At 36.1% G+C, this 20820-nt stretch overlaps 1 protein-coding gene across 1 annotated transcript; it reads left to right on the top strand.

Annotated features, from left to right (window-relative positions):
- Positions 1-504: 504 nt before the first annotated feature.
- Positions 505-1449, top strand: LOC113893495 (olfactory receptor 6C3-like). The gene has a single exon (XM_027543455.1). It carries the CDS (start codon positions 505-507, stop codon positions 1447-1449), a length of 945 nt encoding a protein of 314 aa, XP_027399256.1.
- Positions 1450-20820: the final 19371 nt, after the last annotated feature.

The raw sequence follows: 20820 nt of genomic DNA, 5'->3' as shown, positions 1-20820 counted from the left end.
AACAAAGTGGGCCTCAGTTATACAAAATATAAAATGTGGAAGTAGGCATACATAAAGTCTGTATGCATTCAAACTCTATTTAGCTTATCTGCAAACTATACTGGTTTATATAATAATGAGGAAAGGAGGAGAATCAATTTAAATATTTCTGTTGTTTTTACAAAGGAAGCTAAATATTTTTAAAAATACCTTGAACAAATTAAAAATTATTAGAAAAAATAACCCTATTTGTGTTATCATAAGAATTTTATTTTATCCATAGTATATGATAATGTATTTTTGAAGAAGAAATAATGATTTTGAACTTCAGATAATATTCCTCACTAGAATGAAAAGTTGAATAGAAATTGGAGAGAGTGCTGTAGGTGAATTTTAAATTTCATTCATTATCGTCATGAAGGATACTTTAAAAGCTTTGTATTCTATCCTCAAATGTATTTTGATTTTTTATTTCTTATAGGAAACACATCCATTTTCATTTTGAATGGGAGGAAAGGATCAACAATGAAAAACCACACAAGACCCACAGAATTCATTCTTCTGGGGCTATCAGATGACCCAGAGCTTCAGATTGTGATTTTTCTCTTTTTAATCATCACATATATATTAAGTGTCACTGGGAATTTGACCATCATCATTCTCACCTTGGTGGACTCCCATCTACAGACACCTATGTATTTTTTCCTCAGGAACTTCTCTATATTAGAAATCTCCTTTACAACTGTCTGTATTCCTAGATTTCTGGGCACAATTATCACCAGGAACAAAACGATTTCATACAATGATTGTACAGCTCAGCTGTTTTTCTTCATTTTCTTGGGTATCACTGAATTTTATCTTCTAACTGCCATGTCCTATGATCGCTATGTAGCTATCTGCAAACCCCTGCATTACACAACCATCATGAACAACAGAGTCTGTGTACTGCTTGTCTTTTGTGCTTGGCTGGCAGGATTCTTAAACATCTTCCCACCTGTTATTCTTTTTCTCCAGTTAGATTACTGTAGTTCTAATATCATTGATCACTTTGCTTGTGACTATTTCCCCCTATTGAAACTATCCTGCTCAGACACATGGCTCCTTGAAGTGATTGGTTTTTACTCTGCAATAGAGATTCTGCTTTTTACTTTGGCATTAATAATTCTATCCTACATGTTCATCATCAAGACAATTCTGAGACTGCCTTCTGCCAGTCAGAGAAAAAAGGCATTTTCTACATGCTCCTCTCACATCATTGTCATTTCCATCTCTTATGGAAGCTGTATATTCATGTATACCAACCCATCAGCAAAGGAAAAGGCATCCTTGAACAAAGGAGCATCTATTCTGAATGCTTCTGTTCCTCCTATGATGAATCCATTTATATATTCACTGAGGAATCAGCAAGTGAAACAAGCCTTCAAGGAGACCATCCAAAAGGTTATCTTTTTCTCCAGTAAATGCAAGTGATTACATCATTAAAAGAGTAAAGTTCTTGTCAATGTTTTCTATTATTCATAATCTGCCCAAACTCTTTCAGTACAGTTGTATGAGTCCTTTTCATCTGTTCCAATGTTAAAAAATTCCCCACACTGAACCTAATTAACTGATAAAGTTGAATATTGCTTCAGAATTTTCTATAAATTTTCTATTCAAATATATTTGGATGAAGTAAAGAACACAGGTTGTTGTTACAATTTTATAGGCCATTTAATTTGATGAAAAGAATGTCAGAATTGATGTGGATTTCTGAAATTTTCATTTTACCATGTAATAGAAATGATATCATTCAGTTCAGTTCAGTTGAGTCGCTTAGTTGTGACCAACTCTTTGCGACCCCATGAATCGCAGCACGCCAGGCCTCCCTGTCTATCACCAACTCCCGGAGTTCACTCAGACTCACATCCATCGAGTCAGTGAAGCCATCCAGCCATCTCATCCTGTGTGGTTCCCTTCTCCTCTTGCCCCCAATCCCTCACCGCATCAGAGTCTTTTCCAATGAGTCAACTCTTCGCATGAGGTGGCCAAAGCACTGGAGTTTCAGTTTAACATCATTCCTTTCAAAGAAATCCCAGGGCTGATCTCCTTCAGAATGGACTGGTTGGATCTCCTTGCAGTCCAAGGGACTCTCAAGAGTCTTCTCCAACACCACAGTTCAAAAGCATCAATTCTTTGGTGCTCAGCCTTCTTCACAGTCCAACTCTCACATCCATACATGACCAGAGGAAAAACCATAGCCTTGACTAGATGGACCTTTTTTTGGCAAAGTAATGTCTCTGCTTTTGAATATGCTATCTAGGTTGGTCATAACTTTCCTTCCAAGGAGTGTCACCATCTGCAGTGATTTTGGAGCCCCCCAAAAAAGAGTCTGACAGTGTTTCCACTGTTTCCCCATCTATTTCCCATGAAGTGATGGGACCAGATGCCATGATCTTCGTTTTCTGAATGTTGAGCTTTAAGCCAACTTTTTCATTCTCCACTTTCACTTTTATCAAGAGGCTTTTTAGCTCCTCTTTACTTTCTGCCATAAGGGTGGTGTCATCTGCATATCTGAGGTTTTTTATATTTCTCCCGGCAATCTTGATTCCAGCTTGTGTTTCCTCCAGTCCAACGTTTCTCATGATGTACTCTGCATATAAGTTAAATAAGCAGGGTGGCAATATACAACCTTGACATACTCCTTTAATGATATCATTAGGAATTTTTTATTCTATTTGAAATTTTCATGAAATCAAAATGACACTCACTAGAGGGTTGGAATAAAGTAAAACTATCTACTTAAATATTTTTTAAAGTTTAGAAACTGAAGTATATTTGAACTCTTTATACTATTATAATACTTTTATAATAATGAGGAGAAAGAAGGAAGAGAAGGGTAGAGTTAATATTTTTTCAGCAATTACTATATTCCAGGCCTATTCTAATTATTTTCTTCATATTGGCTCATTGAATCTTGTGAACAACTTTATTTCATTTTCAGCCACTCATTCATATCCAACTCTTTGTTCTCTCATGGACTGCAGTACATGAGGCTCCCCTATCCTTCACTAGCTCCCTGAGTTTGCTCAAACTCATGTTCATGATCTAGTAATGCCATCCAACCATCTCATCCTCTGTTGTGCCCTTCCCATCCTGGCCTCAATTTTTCCCAGCATCAGGGTCTTTTCCAGTGAATGTGCTCTTCACATAAGCTGGCCAAAATATTGGCTCTTCAGCTTCAGCATCAGTCTTTCCAATGAATATTCAGAGTTGATTTCCTGTAGGACTGACTTGTTTGATCTCGCAGTCCAAAGGACTCTCCAGAATATTCTCTAGCAGCATAGTCTAAAAGCATCAATTCTTGTGTGCTCAGCCTTCTTTATTGTCCAACTCTCACATCCCTACATGATTACTGAAAACCCATAGCTTTGATTATATGGATCATTGTTGGCAAAGTGATGTTTCTGCTTTTTAATACACTGTCTAGGTTCATCAAAGTTTTTCTTAAACAACTTTCTGAGGTAACTGTTATTGATTTTCTCTTGAAGACATTTTTACATTATCTTTTCTTCTGGAAATGTTTCATGTGACTGTTCTTATTTCACAGACGTGATGAAAAGGTAAAATTGGAGTTAATTTTAATTGGCAATAGAGAAGAACAAGAAAGAAAAGAGATACAGATTGGAAAAGAAGAAGTAAAAGTTTCATTGGAGACAGCATGATACTCTACAAAGAAAACCCTAAAAATACTACTAGAAAATGACTAGATTAATCAGTTAATTTAGTAAGGTTCCAGGATACAAAACCAATACACAGAAATCCATTGAATTCCAATACACTAGCCGCAAAAATCTGAAAGAGAAAATAAAGAATCAACTCCATTCACCAAGGCAACATTAACAATAAAATATCTAGGAATAAATGCACAAAAAGCTGCATAAAGAAAACTATAAGACATTGATGAAAGAAGTCAAAGATGACATAAACAGATGGAGAGACATACCAATTCTTGAATTGCAGGAATCTGTGGCGGATTCATGTTGATGTATGGCAAAACCAATACAATATTGTAAAGTTAAAAAAATATATTTTTTAATTTAATTTTATTTTTTTACTTTACAATATTGTATTGGTTTTGCCATATATCAACATGAATCTGCCACAGGCATACATGTGTTCCCCATCCTGAACCCTCCTCCCTCCTCCCTCCCCATATAAATATTTTGCTTGAAAAAAAAATTCAAAAAAAATTAAATAAATAAAATTAAAAAAATAATCAGTGTAAAAAAAATATAAAGCCCAGAGATAAACCCAAGCACTTTTGAGCACCTTATCTTCAAAAAAGGAGGCAAGAATATGCAACAGAGGAAAGACAGCCTCTTCAATAAGTGGTGCAGGGAAAACTGGACAGCTATGTGTAAAAGAATAAAATTAGAACACTTCCTAACACCATTCACAAAGATAAACTCAAAACTGATTAAAGACCTCCACCTCCTTATGTTGGAAATAAAAACAGGTAGGACCTAATTAAACTTAAAAGCCTTTGTGCAGCAAGGAAATCATAAACAAGATGACAAGACAACCTTCAGAATGGGAGAAAATATTTGCAAATGAAGCAACTGACAAAGGATTAATCTCTAAAATATACAAGCAACTCAAGTTGTTCAATAACAAAAGAACAAGTCATTAATACAATAGGCAGAAGACCTAAATAGATGGCTATTTTTCCAAAGAGATAAAGATGGCTAATAAACACGTGAAAAAATACTCAACTTCACTTGTCAAAATTACAATGAGGTAAAACCTCACATCGGTCAAGATGACCATCATCAAAGAAATGCTGGAGAAGATGTGAAGAAATGGGAATCCTCTTGCACAGTTGGTGGGAATGTGAATTTATAGAGCCACTATGAAGAATAATATGGTGATTTCTTTAAAAAATAGGAATAAAACTTCCATATGACCCAGCAATCTCACTACCAGGCATATATTCAGAAAATCACAATTCTAAGACACAGGTACCCCAGTGTTCACTGCAGCACTATTCACAATAGCCAGGACATGGGAACAACCTTGATGTCCATTGACAGGTAAATGGATAAAGAAGTTATGGTAAGCACATGGACAGAGGAGGCTGTCAGGCTATAGTCCATAGTGTCACAAAGATTTGGCTGTGACTGAGCACACATGTACAACCATAAGCAGGGTTATAAACTGGTTCATAACAAGCCAAGCATCCACATAAAGGAACAAACTGGAATCAAATATAGTGAGGTAGATAAACCTAGAGCCTGTTATAGAGTGAAGTAAATAAGAAAGAGAAAAACAAATATTGTATATTAACACATATATATGGAATCTAGAAAAATGGTACCGATGAACCTACTTTCAGGGCAACAGTTAGAGACACAGATGTAGAGAACAGACCTGTGTACATAGCGGGGTGGGGTTTGGGAGAGGGTGGGGCAACTGAGAGACTAGCATTGAAACTCCTTAAAATATGTAAAACAGATAGCCAATGAGAAGTTGCGGTACAGCACAGTGAGCTTAACTGCAGCCTCTATGACAACCTAGAGATGTGGGCTGGGATAGGAGGTGGGAGTGAAGCCAAAAAGGAGGGGACATATGTATACTTATAACAGACTCATGTTAACGTATGGCAGAAACCAACACAACATTGCAAAGCAATTATCCAACAATTAAAAAAATTCAAAAATATTATTCAGCATGATTTAATATTTCCTGAATTTCTAGAAAGAGTGTTTCCTCTTTAAATCAAAACACAGGTCTCTCTCAGGTGCTGCTGCTCTGCCTTTTACTGTCTGTCCTTAATTTTCTAAGAAATATCATGAAAACATGGAATTAAAAAACATTTCAAAGAGGGAAATGAGGTTAGTTCCAAGGTTGAGTGGAATGATGAGCCTGAAGGAAAGGCAGTGCATGAGAGAATGATGGGAATTTTAATGGCAAAAAATGTATATACTGTTTGGTGGTTCAGTTCAGTCATTCACTCATGTTCAACTCTGCGACCCCATGGACTGCAACATGCCAGGCTTCCCGATCTATCAGCAACCCCTGGAGCTTGCTAAAACTCATGTGCATTGAGTCAGTGATGCCATCCAACCATCTCATCCTCTGTCGTTCCCTTCTCCTCCTGCCTTCACTCTTTTCCAGCATCAGGGTCTTTTCCAGTTAGTCAGTTCTTTGCATCAGGTGGCCAAAATATTGGAGCTTCGGCGTCAGAATTAGCCCTTCCAATGAATATTCAGGATTGATTTTCTTTGGGATTGACTGGTTTGATCTCATTGCAGCCCAGGAGACTCTCAAGAGTCTTCTCCAACACCACAGTTCAAGAGTATCAATTCTTTGGTGCTCAGTATTCTTTATGGACCAACTCTCACATCCATACATGACTACTGAACAAAACTGTAGCTTTAATTAGATGCATCTGTGTTGACAAAGTAATGTCTGCTTTTTAATATACTGTCTAGTTTGGTCTTTTCTTCCACATTGCAAGTGTCTTTTAGTTTCATGCCTGCAGTCACCATCTGCAATGATTTTGGAGCCCAAGAAATTAGTTTGTCACTGTTTCCACTGTTTCCCCATCTATTTGCCATGAAGTGGTGGAACCAGATGCCATGATCTTTGTTTTTTAAATGCTGAGTTTCAAGCCAGCTTTTTCACTCTCTTCTTTCACTTTCATCAGGAAGCTCTTTAGTTCCTCTTCACTTTCTGCCCAAAGGATTGTGTCATCTGCTTATCTAAGTTATTGATATTTCTCTCAGCAATCTTAATTCCAGCTTGTCCTTCATCTAGCCTGGAATTTCGAATGATATATGCTACATAGAAGTTAAATGAGCAGGGTGACAATATACAGGCTTAGTGTACTCCTTTCCCAATTTGGTACCAGTCCATTGTTCCATGTCCGGTTCTAACTGCTGCTTCTGGAACGGTATACAGATTTCTCAGGATGTAGGTAAGGTGATCTGGTATTTACTTCTCTTTAAGAATTTTCAACAGTCTGTTGTGATCTACACAGTCAAAGGCTTTGACATAGTCAATAAAGCAGAAGTAGATGTTTTTTCTGGAACTTTCTTAAATTTTCCATGGTCCAACAGATGTTGGCAATTTGATCTCTTGTTCCTCAACTTTTTCTAAATCCAGTTCTAACATCTGGAAGTTCTCGGTTAACGTACTGTTGAAGCCTCGGAGAATTTTTTTTTTAATTTTATTATTATTATCATTATTATTATTTTTACTTTACAATATTGTATTGGTTTTGCCATACATCAACATGCATCCACCAAGGATGTACACGTGTTCCCCATCCTGAACTCCCCTCCCACCTCCCTCCCCATACCATCCCTCTGGGTCATCCCTGTGCACCAGCCCCAAGCTTCCTGTATCCTGCATCGAACCTGAACTGGTGATTCATTTCTTATATGATATTATACATGTTTTAATGCCATTCTCCCAAATCATCCCCCCCAACTCCCACAGAGCCCAAAGGACTGTTCTATACACCTGTGTCTCTTTTGCTGTCTCGCATACAGTGTTGTCATTAATTTGACCATTACTTTGCTAGAGTGTGAGATAAGTGCAATTGTGCGGTAGTTTGAACATTCTTCATGGTGGAGGGTTCTGACAAAGCATGGTTCACTGGAGAAGGGAATGGAAACCACCTCAGTACTCTTGTCTTGAGAATCGCAGGAACACTATGAAAATGCAAAAAGATATGACACTGAAAGATGAACTGCCCTGGTCGGTAGGTGCCCAGTATGCTACTGGACAAGAGTGGAGAAATAACTACAGAAAGAATGAAGAAATGGAGCCAAAGTGAAAACAATGCCCAGTTTGGATGTGACTGGTAATGTAACTAAAGTCTGATGCTGTAAAGAACAATATTGCATAGGAACCTGGAATGTTAGGTCCATGAATTAAGGTAAATCAGTTCAGTTCAGTTCAGTTCAGTCGCTCAGTCATGTCCGACTCTTTGCGACCCTATGAAAAGGTAAATCAAAAGTGGTCAAATAGGAGATGGCAAGAGTGAACATCAACATTTTAGAATCAGGGGACTAAAATGGACTGGAATGGGTAAATTTAACTCAGAGGACTTTTATATCTACTACTGTGGGTAAGAAGTAGAAGAAATGGAGTAGCCCTCATAGTCAACAAAAGAGTCTGAAATGCAGTATTTGGGTGCAATCTCAAAAGCGACAGAATGAACTCTGTTTGTTTCCAAGGCAAACCATTCAATATCACAGTAATCCAAGTCTATGCCCCGACCAGTAATGCTGAAGAAGCTGGAGTTGAACGGCTCTATAAAGCCTACAAGACCTAGAACTAACACCCAAAAAAGATGCCATTTTCATCATTGGGGACTGGAACACAAAAGTAGGAAGTCAAGAAATACCTGGAATAATAGGCAAATTTGGAATACAGAATGACGTAGGGTAAAGACTAATATAGTTTTGCCAAGAGAACACACTGGTCATAGCAAACAGCCTCTTCCAACAACACAAGAGAAGACTCTACACATGGACATCTCCAGATGGTCAATACTGAAATCAGGTTGATTATATTCTTTGCAGCTGAAGATGGGGAAGCTCTATGGAGTCAGCAAAAACAAGACTGGGAGCTGACTATGGCTCAAATCATGAGCTCCTTACTGCCAAATTCAGATTTAAATGAAGAAAGTAAGGGAAATCACTAGACCATTCAGGTATGACCTAAATCAAATCCTTTATGATTAGGCAGTGGGAGTGACAAATAGATTTAAGGGAATAGATCTGATAGAGTGCCTGAAGAACTATGGATGGAGGTTTGTGACATTCTGCAGGAGGCAGTGACCAAGATCATCCTCAAGCAAAAGAAACGCAAAAAGGCAAAAATGGCTGTCTGAGGAGGTCTTAAAAATAGCTGAGAAAAGTAGAGAAGTGAAAGGCAAAGGAGAAAAGGAAAGATATATCCATTTGAATGTAGAGTTCCCAAGAATAGCAAGCAGAGGTAAGAAAGCCTTCCTCAGTGAACAATGCTAGGAAATTGAGCAAAACAATAGAATGGGAAAGACTAGATATCTCTTCAAGAAAGTTAGAGACGCCAAGGGAACATTTCATGCAAAGATGGGAACAATAAAGTACAGAAATGGTATGGACCTAATAGAAGCAGAAGATATTAAGAAGAGCTGTCAAGAATACACAAAAGAACTATATTAAAAAGATCTTAATGACTTAGATAACCCTGACGGTGTGATCATTCACCTAGAGCCAGACATCTTGGAGTCTGGAGTCAGGTTAGCCTTAGGAAGCATCACTATGAACAAAACTAGTGGAGGTGATGGAAATCCAGTTGAATTCTTTCAATTCCAAAAAGATGATGCTGTTAAAATGCTGAACTCAATATGTCAGTTTTCATTCCAATCCCAAAGAAAGGCAATGCCAAAGAATGTTCAAACTATTGCAAAACTGTACTCATATTTGGTAAGATGCAGGAAATAAAAGTATGAGCACTGAAAAATACTTGCAGGGAGACTATGTGAAAATTAATAGACTTTGAAACCTTGGTTTTTATTTGATTGCTCATTGTTACACCTCTAATTTATAAAACAAGATGTTTATTTTTTCATTTCCTTGAGAAGAGAACAGTCTTCCTGGCCATGTCCATGAAGGCTCACTTGACTTTCAGATTCCCTAGGGTATATATAAAGGGGCTCAGCATGGGGATTACTGAGGTGTTTAGCATAGCCACTCCCTTGCCAAAGACTTCCTGTCCTTTGCTGATGGATTCATGTACATGAAAATGTAGCTGCCATAAGAGATGGAGATGACAATTTGTGGGAATAACACGTGGAAAAGGCCCTTGTCCTCTGAGTGGTGGAAGAGATCCTCAAAATTGTTCTGATGATATATGGATAGGACAGAATTATTAATACCAAAGTGAACATTAGGTTAAACACAGCAATGGGAAAGCCCATCATCTCTAGCAATTTGGTGTCTGAACAAGAAATGTGTGAAAGGGGAAATAATCACAAGTAAAATGATCAATAGCATAATCAAGTTGTCTGAACAGCATGAGTGATGAGAAAATGATTAAGGATGAAGTCAACCAAGAAGCCAAGACAAGTCGTGTGAAGAGTCTATTATTCATGATGGTCATGTGCTGCAGCTATTTGCAGATGGCAATGTAATGGTCAGAAGACTTGGCAGCCAGTAGGCAAAACTCAATGACTCGTAAGAGAATGGAAAAAAAAAAAAAAGAGTCATACAATCAGTAAAAGAAAAGGTTTTCTCTCCTGTAGTAATGGTGATAAGGAATTTGGGTACAGTGACAGTTGTGGATGACACCTCTAATATGGAGAAATTTCTGAGGAAGAAATACATCAGGGTCTGTAGATGAGCATCCATCAGGGTTAGGGTGATTAATGGTCAGGTTTCCAGTGATACTGAGCATGTAGGTGGTGAGTAGAAAGATACAGCTCACAGCGTGAAATTGTGGGTGATCTGACAGTTCCAGAAGGATAAACTCTCTTATTTCTATGTAGTTTCTCCTTTTCATCTTCCTTTGAGTATCCTTCAGGGTAAAACGCAAAGAGACTAAAAGAAAAGCAAACTATTCACAGATAGCACTGGAATTTATTTCTGAAAGGGCTATGCTATACTAATTTAACTTGGGAGATCTTTGAAACAACTTATCTTTAAAGTTTTTTTTAACATATGCCAGTGTGTGTTTTTCATAGAATATTTCTTTTATTCTTTTTTCATTTTTTTCTTATTTTATTTTATTTTTATTTTACTCTACAATATTGTATTGGTTTTGCCATACATCAACATGCATCCGCCATGGGTGTACACGTATTCCCCATCCTGAACCCCCCTCCCACCTCCCTCCCCATACCATTCCTCTGGGTCACCCAGTGCACCAGCCCCAAGCTTCCTGTATCCTGCATCGAACCTAGACTGGCCATATGACCCAGCAATCCCACTGCTGGGCATACACACCGAGGAAACCAGAATTGAAAGAGACAAGTGTACCCCAATGTTCATCACAGCACTCTTTATAATATTCAGGACATGGAAGCAACCTAGATGTCCATCAGCAGATAAATGGATAAGAATGCTGTGGTACATATACATAATGGAGTATTACTCAGCTATTAAAAAGAGTACATTTGAATCAGTTCTAATGAGGTGGATGAAACTGGAGCCTATTATACAGAATGAAGTAAGCCAGAAAGAAAAACACCAATACAGTATACTAATGTATATATATGGTATTTATAAAGATGATAATGACAACCTTGTATGTGAGACAGCAAAAGAGACACAGAATATTTCTTTTAAAATAACTATTTCACTGATTGAAATGAGGTTAAAAATATGCTTAAAATTTTTATTCAAATCACATACTTTAAATGTGAAGAGCAGGAATTTTAACCTAGGCTTTTCTATGTATATGAAATACTGGAATAGAAATGCTATCTATTGATCTTTTAAATCCTTTCCTAAAATATGTCTTTCCCAATGGGAAACGCCTCATCTTTTCTTCAAATTCAGTTAGATTGCATTATTTCCTAATCTATTACCTGATTTCTTATATTATTATTTTGCTAGTTAATTTAGAAAATCCAAATACGTCAGGGAAAAGGTCACTCAAATGGGTCCATCTCCCAAATGAAAGTCCTTGGAATTAAATCTTCAACAATATGAAAGACTTCTAAGTTCTCACTCTGACTCACACCCACCTTCCTAACTTCTGACTCCTTATCTGAATCACACCTGATGGATTCACTATTGTGACCATCTCAAGTATTGGAGCCAGGGTTTATGAACTCTGAAATCTAATGCCTGATGATTTGATGTGACAAAGATGTAATAATAATAGAAATAAAGTGCACAATATGCAAAATGAATTTGAACCATCCTGTAACTAGCCTCCACCCAGGTCCTTGGAAAAGTTGTCATCTGCTAAACTGATCCCTGGTACAAAAATTTGGGGAACTTGTGTACAGACTCCAGAGTACAGAGGAGGCAGAGTGGATTTTTCATAGACTGCATCTGTGTCATTGGCTAAGGAAACTAAGTTGTATGAATATCTAAAATCAAACAAACATTATCTTTCAGAGAATATTTTTTTCTTCAAAATCTCTGCCATCTAAATATTACTCTCTCTATATGTGTGTATATACTTTTTTTTTCTTTTTTTAATTAAATTCATTTATTTTAATTAGAGGCTAATTACTTTACAATATTGTACTTGTTTTGCCATACATCAACATGCATCCACCACAGCTGTACATGTGTTCCCAATCCTGACACCCCCTCCCATCTCCCTCCCCATACCATCCCTCTGGGTCATCCCAGTGCACCAGCCCCAAGCTTCCCGTATCCTGTATTGAACCAGGACTGGTAATTTGTTTCTTATATGATATTATACATGTTTCAATGCCATTCTCCCAAATCATCCCCACCCTCCAACAGAGTCCAAAAGACTGTTCTATACACCTGTGTCTCTTTTGCTGTCTCCCATACAGGGTTATTGTTACCATCTTTCTAAATTCCATATATATGCGTTAGTATACTATATTGGTGTTTTTCTTTCTGGCTTACTTCACTCTGTATAATCGGCTCCAGTTTCATGTATATTCTGCTTTCTATCCTATGTTGTATTTTTATATTTTCCTTTTTTCTACATTGATATTCACTTAGTAAAATCTCTATTTTGTCAGTATATTGGTATAATTCTTAAGTAGCAATGAAAGACTTTTACTTTGTCTTGCTGTTTAACAGTAACAAAAATAACAATGCATTTATTTTAAAAGGTCAATAAATTGACCCAGTTATTTTCAAGATCACTCATTCTGTGAATTCTCTTTGAATGGTAAAATTTACATTTCGATATCAGGAGAGAACTTTCTGCAATAGAATATTTAATTTCAAGATATAGGTTTATTGATTTGTTGTATGTGCATGCTTAGTTGCTCAGTTCTGTCCAGCTCTTTGCAAACCTATGGACTATATCCCATCAGGCTCCTCTATTCATGAGATTCTCCAGGCAAGAATACTGGAGTGAGTAGCCATTCCCTTCTCCAGGGGATCTTCCTGACCAAGGGATCTAACTGGGTCTCCTCCATTGCCAGCAGATTCTTTACCATTTGAGCCACCAGGGAAGCCTTTTTTTTTTTAGTATGTAATGCATCATAATATTGTGAAAATTCTGTGTTTTTTTTTTTTTCTTCTACAAGCCTGAGCCTTTTCATTCACTTTACTGTATAAGAAAACTATAGCTACTCTCGATTTAGGGAAAATTCCAACTGAGATGAATGGTGGCCAATTCTACTGGGAAATCATGTGATGTTTAGGAGAAAATGAGTATATCCTTTTGCTAATCCTCAAAGATCAGAGGAAAACAATATCTTGAAACTTACAGAAACAGCAGGCTTTACATTGTCTGTAGACAAATTCATGGCAAATCAATATTTGATAAATATTCATTAATGCAAGTGTAAAAGTCATTGTTCTCAATTAACAACAATCTTCTCTAATTAACTGCTGTACATAACTCTGATCCTTAAACCATTTCAGAATGTGAAGTGTCAACATTCTTGGGATGTTTTTGATAAAGCAATGAAGAATATACCCAAGTCTTTAAGACCTCATTTCAGACTTAACCTTCCTTAGGACTTATTCACACTTTTCCTGCTATTCCCATGAAATTTAGAATAACAAGCTTCATATTCCTTTCTCTCCCTTAAGATTTCTAATGTCTTATATATCTCATGGTGAATCAGGCTTGTGGTTCATTTAGGGTGAAAATTAACCTATCCAATAAACTACTGCTTGCCAGAGGAAGCGGGGGGATGGGGGTGGTGTGTGATTGGGACTGGCATATATACATTGTTGATCATTATTCTTTATTGTTCATCTCAGTCGCATCCAACTCTTTGTGTTCCTTTGGACTGTAGCCTGCTAAACTCTGTCCATGAGATTTTTCAGGCAAGAAATACCAGATTGGGTTGCCATTTCCTCCTCCAGGCAATCTTCCTGACCCAGGGATTGAATCTGTGTCTCCTGTGTCTCTTGCACTGCAGGCAGATTCTTTATCTACTGGGCCATTGGGGAAGCCATACACTATTGTTGAGTAATTATTATAAATTACTAACAAATCTAATTATTTTCACACAGTATCTCTAGAGTTGTTTTTCATTTCTCATACTTTATTGCTAGCTCTTGCCAAGGATATTAGATACATTTTTTTCCCACATTCCCATCCTTCTCTCATACACTTCCCTTCCTTCAGGCTAGTCCTTCCACTCTATAACCATGAACTGACGTCATAATTCTTCTTTGAAATGTTTTTTAATTCCACGTTTTTGGACAATGTTTCTTAAAAAATTAAAGACAGAAGAGGCAGAGCAAGAGCACTCAAGAGAGACCTGTGTTTTATGATTTCACCAGAAAACACTCTTTCTAGAATTTCAGGAAATATTAAATCATGTAAAGCACTATTTTTAATTTACTCTACAATGGCCATATGCATAATCTGTTCATCTCATTAGACTATTACATATACTCTCCTCTGCATATTGTGGCCTACCTAGTAGTTACGTGAAAACAATACAACTAAGAACATAATGTAATTATATTTTCTGAGAACTCAAAAACTTTTCTCTTTACTCAGCTTAAATCTTCTGTGCCATATAATTTATCAGTATGAATATATACATTTAGCAAAACTGTGAAATAACCCCCTTTTTGGAAATATTTAACTAACATATATGCTGTAACAATTCTTAAAGAAAGGTTGAAGAATGAATATTACCAGATACCATATATGACTACATTTTTTTGTGGCCAGTTGTATATTTAAATAAATGATTGATGTTATGCTGATCTTTTCAATAATCAATAGCTAAGAGTTTCTGTAACTTTCTCATATTTGTGGCTATTTTGAGGTAATATCTTACAGATACAATTCATTCAATTATCTGCTTAAATGACAAACCTAATTAGTAGGGATAATGAAGACCACATTGGCAAAGTTAATTGAGGCTAAAGAAAAATTGTAAGTTCACTGTATTTTAGGCACTAAAATTGCATTACTTTGGAAAATGTGTTGATTAAAATTTATAAAATGTTCATACAAGATTATGCTATTCTGACACTGAATTTTTATTTTTTTATGTTTTCCCTGAAGTCAAAACTTGGAATAATAATGACGGATACTCAACCTCATCTACATTTTTAAAACATGTATCCAGAAAGAGTGTAATTGTAATTCACGGAGCCAAATTCTTCCTGATATTCATGTACTATCATCAATTGAGAGACAGAAGTCCAAAATTTACTGAAAAACAAATAAAACAACTTATTAAAAAATACTGAGGTGATTTTGACTTTGTAGGAAAGTTGTGGAATTACTGTTTCCTCCCCTCATGCTGAAACATTTATGATTTCCTAGCTTAATTGGAAATATTTGAATATACTGAAGTTTAGACTTGATTGATGATTGTGAGTTCTTGATACCATAAACTGTAGTCTGGGAATTAAAAGAACTGTAAATGAATTACAAAAGAGGAGTTTATGCTGATATTATCAGATAATGGAGCTCTCCACATAACTCTGTACAAACTCCTAGTGGTCAATATAAATGTTTGCAATCTGCATGTAAACATTGATTATCAATATCAGAGGTAAACACAAGTTTTCTGTAAAAGGGCAATATATCAATAATTTAGAATTTGCAGACCATAGTGTCCCCGTTGAAACTATTCAACTCTCCATCTTTGTAATACGAATGCTGCTATAAGCATTGTGTGAATGGAAGGGCTCAGCCATGTCCAATAAAACTTTTTGTTTTTTCTTTGTAATGCTATGTTACATTATCTTTTTTTTTTTATTTTACAATATTTTATTGGTTTTGCCATACACTGACATGGATCCACCATGGGTGTACATGTGTTCCCCATCCTAAACTCCCCTCCCACCTCCCTCCCCACACCATCTCTCTGGGTCACCCCAGTGCAACAGCCCCGAGCACCCTGTATCATGCATTGAATCTGGACTGGTGATTCGTTTCACATATGATAATATACATGTTTCAATGCCATTCTCCCAAACAATCCCACCCTCGCCCTCTCCCTCAGAGTCCAAAAGACTGTTCTATACATCTGTGTTTCTTTTGCTGTCTCGCATACAGGGTTATCATTACCATCTTTCTAAATTCCATATATATGAGTTAGTATACTGTATTGGTGTTTTTCTTTCTGGCTTACTTCACTCTGTATAATAGGCTCCAGTTTCATTCACCTCATTAGAACTGATTCAAATGCATTCTTCTTAATGCCTGAGTAATATTCCATTGTGTATATGTACCACAGCTTTCTTTAACAAAAATAGGAACTGGGCCAAATTTGGCCCATAAACCTTAGTTCACTCACCCCTGTTTTAGACTTTTGCCATAAACATTAACCCATATGCTATTTTCTTTGTTTAATATGGGCTAACTTGATTGAAATGTGAAAATTCAATAATAGATGTAAGTTTTAATTTTAACTCCAGCTCTTTTTATTATGAAGGTAAATTAGCATAATCTTATAAATTATTTCCAGAGGAAAAGATGAGACAAGCATTTCTAACTCAGTTTTGGAGATTTTTATTCTTGATATCAAAACATAATGTAAGAAATTAAATATCATCAACAATTTGAACCCTAAAGTAAAAGATAAAGTACTAAAATTATCAAAACTAGCATTTCATGTTACATATGATTTTATCCCAAAGGTAATTTATCTGTAGAAAGCTTATTTGTGGAATCCATTACATTAAAGGATTAAAGATGAAAATCAAAGGTTGAAAAAAGAAAATCACAAAATCACATATCCTTGAACAAAATGCAATGACCAGTCATGATTCTTAACAGTCTCTTAGTAAAATACAACAGAATATTTTTTTCTCGGTAGCATAAATAACCTGATGAGATCATCACAACTAGATATACTATATGTTCCTTGTTTAACTCAATTTGAACAAGTTAAGGCAAAATGATATTTTGGGACAACTGGGTACCTCTGAGTATTGCAAGATGATAATAATACCAAAGACCTTTGGTTAATTTTACTAGCTTGAAAATTGCATCATGGTTAAGCAAAAATCAAACATGTATTTTAGGAATTCATACTGAAAATATACAGGGATGAAAAAGTACTCTCTTTCAGTTCTTGTTTAATACATATTAATAAAATTCTTTAAAGTTTTAAAAAGATAGTTAATGCAAATATTTTAAAAGCCCTCATATTTATTCAGTCTGCTTGATCTGTAGATGAAACTTATTTCTCCAGTTCTCTATCTTAGTGTATATTTGATAATATTCATAAGTTAAGAATGATAGCTAACAATTTTAATGTTTTAAACAGTAGCCAAGTCTTGATAAAATCGGTTATTAAATGAGAACTATCACCATAACTCCTTTCATTTAGTACTCTGTTGGAAGGTCTATCCAGGGAACTATCATAAGAAAACTAAATATATATAAAAGTATTGGAAAGGAAGAAACAAATGTGTCATTCATTGCAAATAACACAATTTTCCTCCTAGTGCCTTAGTGTCTTACACTAAATATTTCTTTTACTGGAAAGTCTCCTTTCCCAGATGTTTGCATGGTTAGCACCCTCCACTCCTTTAGGTCTCTGTTCAAATGTCACCTCAATGACAAACATCCACCCCAATGACATTTTTAATATTACAGTATCTCCCTACTTCCAAGATTTTTCAATTTTCTCTTCTTTTACAAACTACTCATTAACATATGATATACCATATATATAGTTTACTAGTCAATTATGTTCAGGTTTATTGTCTGTATTCCCTTACATCCTTCACTCCATGAAAGCGGGGACCTTTATCTACTTTGTAGATGAACTGATGCACTCCCAGCAGTGGTGTGCTGGAGCTTGCCTGGACCACATCCTGGGAGCCAATGGTTGCCAGTCTGTTCTCACCTCTGAGCTCAGTAAGGGTACACTGATAGCTTGAAATCTACCATGGTGAGAGACTTCACCTTTATTTGTGTATCCAACTAGTGATTCTTTAATATTTTCTTTCTCAAATTCTTTACCAATAATACATGTTGCAATCAGTTGTTAAGGTTCTGTTGACTAACAGGGATTGACTCTGCACATAAATTATTTAAATATGTTTATTTATTTTACATTTATTGAATATCCACTGCATGGCTGACAGATGTTCTAAATGAGAAGGACTATCGATTTCTGGTAAATGTTTAAAAACTGCCTCTCTGGAGTTGTACAAATACAAATCTATTTGTAGAGACTCATTGTTTCTATGATCCAAACTCAAAATTCAAGGGATATAAGCACACTAACTCTCTTAAGGGTAAATCCAGAATTTCTGGGAGAAAAAAGTATATTCCTAAAACATAATCATACAAGTGAAGTGAATGAAGTGAAGTCACTTAGTCGTGTCCAACTCTTTGCTACCCCATGGACTGTAGCCTACCAGGCTCCTCCCTCCATGGGATTCTCCAAGCAAGAATACTGGAGTGGGTTGGCATTTCCTTCTCCAGGGGATCTTCCTGACCCAGGGATCGAACCCGGGTCTCCTGCATTCCAGGCAGATGCTTTAACCTCTGAGCCACCAGGGAAGCCCCAATCATACAAGAGTCAAATCTAAATTAAATTTTCATGCACTCAATATCACATGCTGTTTCTGAAGTTGCCTCATGTATCTCAGTCATTTTGCCTTTTTACATTTTTGTATCCATATTTACAAAACTGACTCACATGTATCTTTAATGATGCCTCATTGGCACTCTCTTTGCTTAAATTCCCCTGGGCTAACATGAGACAGATAAAATAAATCCAGTTCCATGTGTATGACATACATAGAGAAGAACATTCTTATTTTCTGTTTTTCAAAGTAGAATTTGTAGAATATGTTAGGCTCTGAAGCCTAAGGAAAATGTTACTTAAATTGTATAGATAGATTATCATAGAATTACAAAATATTCATTTAAAATCTTTGCATTAGTACAAAGAAAATGTCTTAGTAAGTAGTGTTTCATATTATATGAAAAGGATCAAGTGTAAGAAGTACTTTATGAGTCTGCCCAGGTGTAATTAAGTTTTTACACAGAGCTTGGGTAACAGACAAAGAGCAACTATGCATTGCATTATAATGAAAATATTCCTCAAATTTTGCAGCAGCAGGAATGAAGGATATTGTGGGTCAAATATTACCAGTCTAACCATAATGAGAACCATAAACCTTGAGAGCCATGACAAAGTTAAATCACCATACTTGATTTGAGAGTACAAAAGAAACCAAATAAGTTGCCAACTCAATTCACCACCTCTGAATTTATCTAAATATGGAAGTAATCAGACTTTAAAATTTGAGACTAAATCATCAAGAAGAACCAGGGAGTAAGTATCTTTGTTATTTTCCAGTATAATAATATGATTCCTTCTCATTAAAATGTTTTAAAATAGTATTTGTTTATGGGTTTGTGAATTCAAAACCTTTTTGATATTAAAATGTGATTATTTACTAACAAGAAGACTATTCATAGAGTCCTAAAGAACCAGCACAGCAATAAGTCTAGGGCTTTTCATTAACTTTTCTTAAGTTAAATGGTTTTCTGTTACAGAAATGAAATGACATTCTCTAGGTAAAGGAATCGGAGAAGGTAATGGCACCCCACTCCAGTACTCTTGCCTGGAAAATCCCACGGACAGAGGAGCCTGTTAGGCTACAATCCAAGGCGTTGCTAAGAGTCGGACACGACTGAGCACTTCACTTTCACTTTTCACTTTCATGCATTGGAGAAGGAAATGGCAACCCACTCCACTGTTGTTGCCTGGAGAATCCCAGGGATGGGGGAGCCTGGTGGGCTGCCGTCTATGGGGTTGCACAGAGTCGGACACGACTGAAGTGACTTAGCATAGCATAGCATGTAAAGGAATATTTGCTTCCCAGTAAAAGTTTTGACCATCTACTTGGTCACTTTCTAAAACAATATTGTAAAACAAAAGAAAACTGATGTGCTCATTGCATGAACTAAATTATTTTTACACAATATTTATTTTAGTAGCAGAAGTTACACTCTCTTGTCCTTCCAGCCTTTTATCAGAAATAGAAAACAATGATGTGGGAAAGGGTTGCATCAACCAAACCCATAAAAAGCAGAGAACACCAAAAAATATTCCCATGGAAAACACATATTCTAAAGTGAGATATTTACTATGTACATGAGTCATTTAAACTTGTGAAAGTTCCTAAACAAGTGGGCCTCAGTTTTTCAAAATATAAATGTGGAAGAGGGCTACATAGCCTCTGTAAGACTATAAACTCTGTATTTAGATTATCTACAAAGCATACTGGTTTTTATAATACTGAGGAAAGGAGAAGAATAAATTAAATATTATCATATTATCACCAAAGAAGCTAAATATTTTAAAGAATAATTTGAAATCTTAATAAAGAAAACAGTAGAAGAAATGTCCCAGTTTAAATGTTAACACGTAACTTTTATTTCATCCATGGCCTGTGAGAGTGTATTTTTGAAGATGAGAGCTCAATATTTAACTTCAGATAATATTCATTACTTGAATGAAAGGTTGAAAGGAAACTGGAGAAGTTACTGTATGGGAAGAGAGGTTTTCAATGTCAAACACTACTTCATGATGGAAGCTTTAAAACTTTTGTATTCTATCCGCAAATATCTTTTAACGTTTTTTATGTCCTATAGGGAGAGCATATTGGAGAAGGAAATGGCAACCCACTCAAGTACTCTTGCTTGGAAAATTTGATTGGACAGAGGAGCCTGGTAGGCTATAGTCCACTGGGT

Source organism: Bos indicus x Bos taurus, chromosome 5 (assembly GCF_003369695.1).
Source record: "Bos indicus x Bos taurus breed Angus x Brahman F1 hybrid chromosome 5, Bos_hybrid_MaternalHap_v2.0, whole genome shotgun sequence".
NCBI classification, from domain to species: Eukaryota; Metazoa; Chordata; class Mammalia; order Artiodactyla; family Bovidae; genus Bos; species Bos indicus x Bos taurus.
This window is presented reverse-complemented; position numbering and strand designations above follow the sequence as displayed.

Coding starts and splice junctions, on each gene's coding strand:
- LOC113893495 (XM_027543455.1), top strand. CDS start 505: ATGAAAAACCACACAAGACCCACAGAATTCATTCTTCTGGGGCTATCA.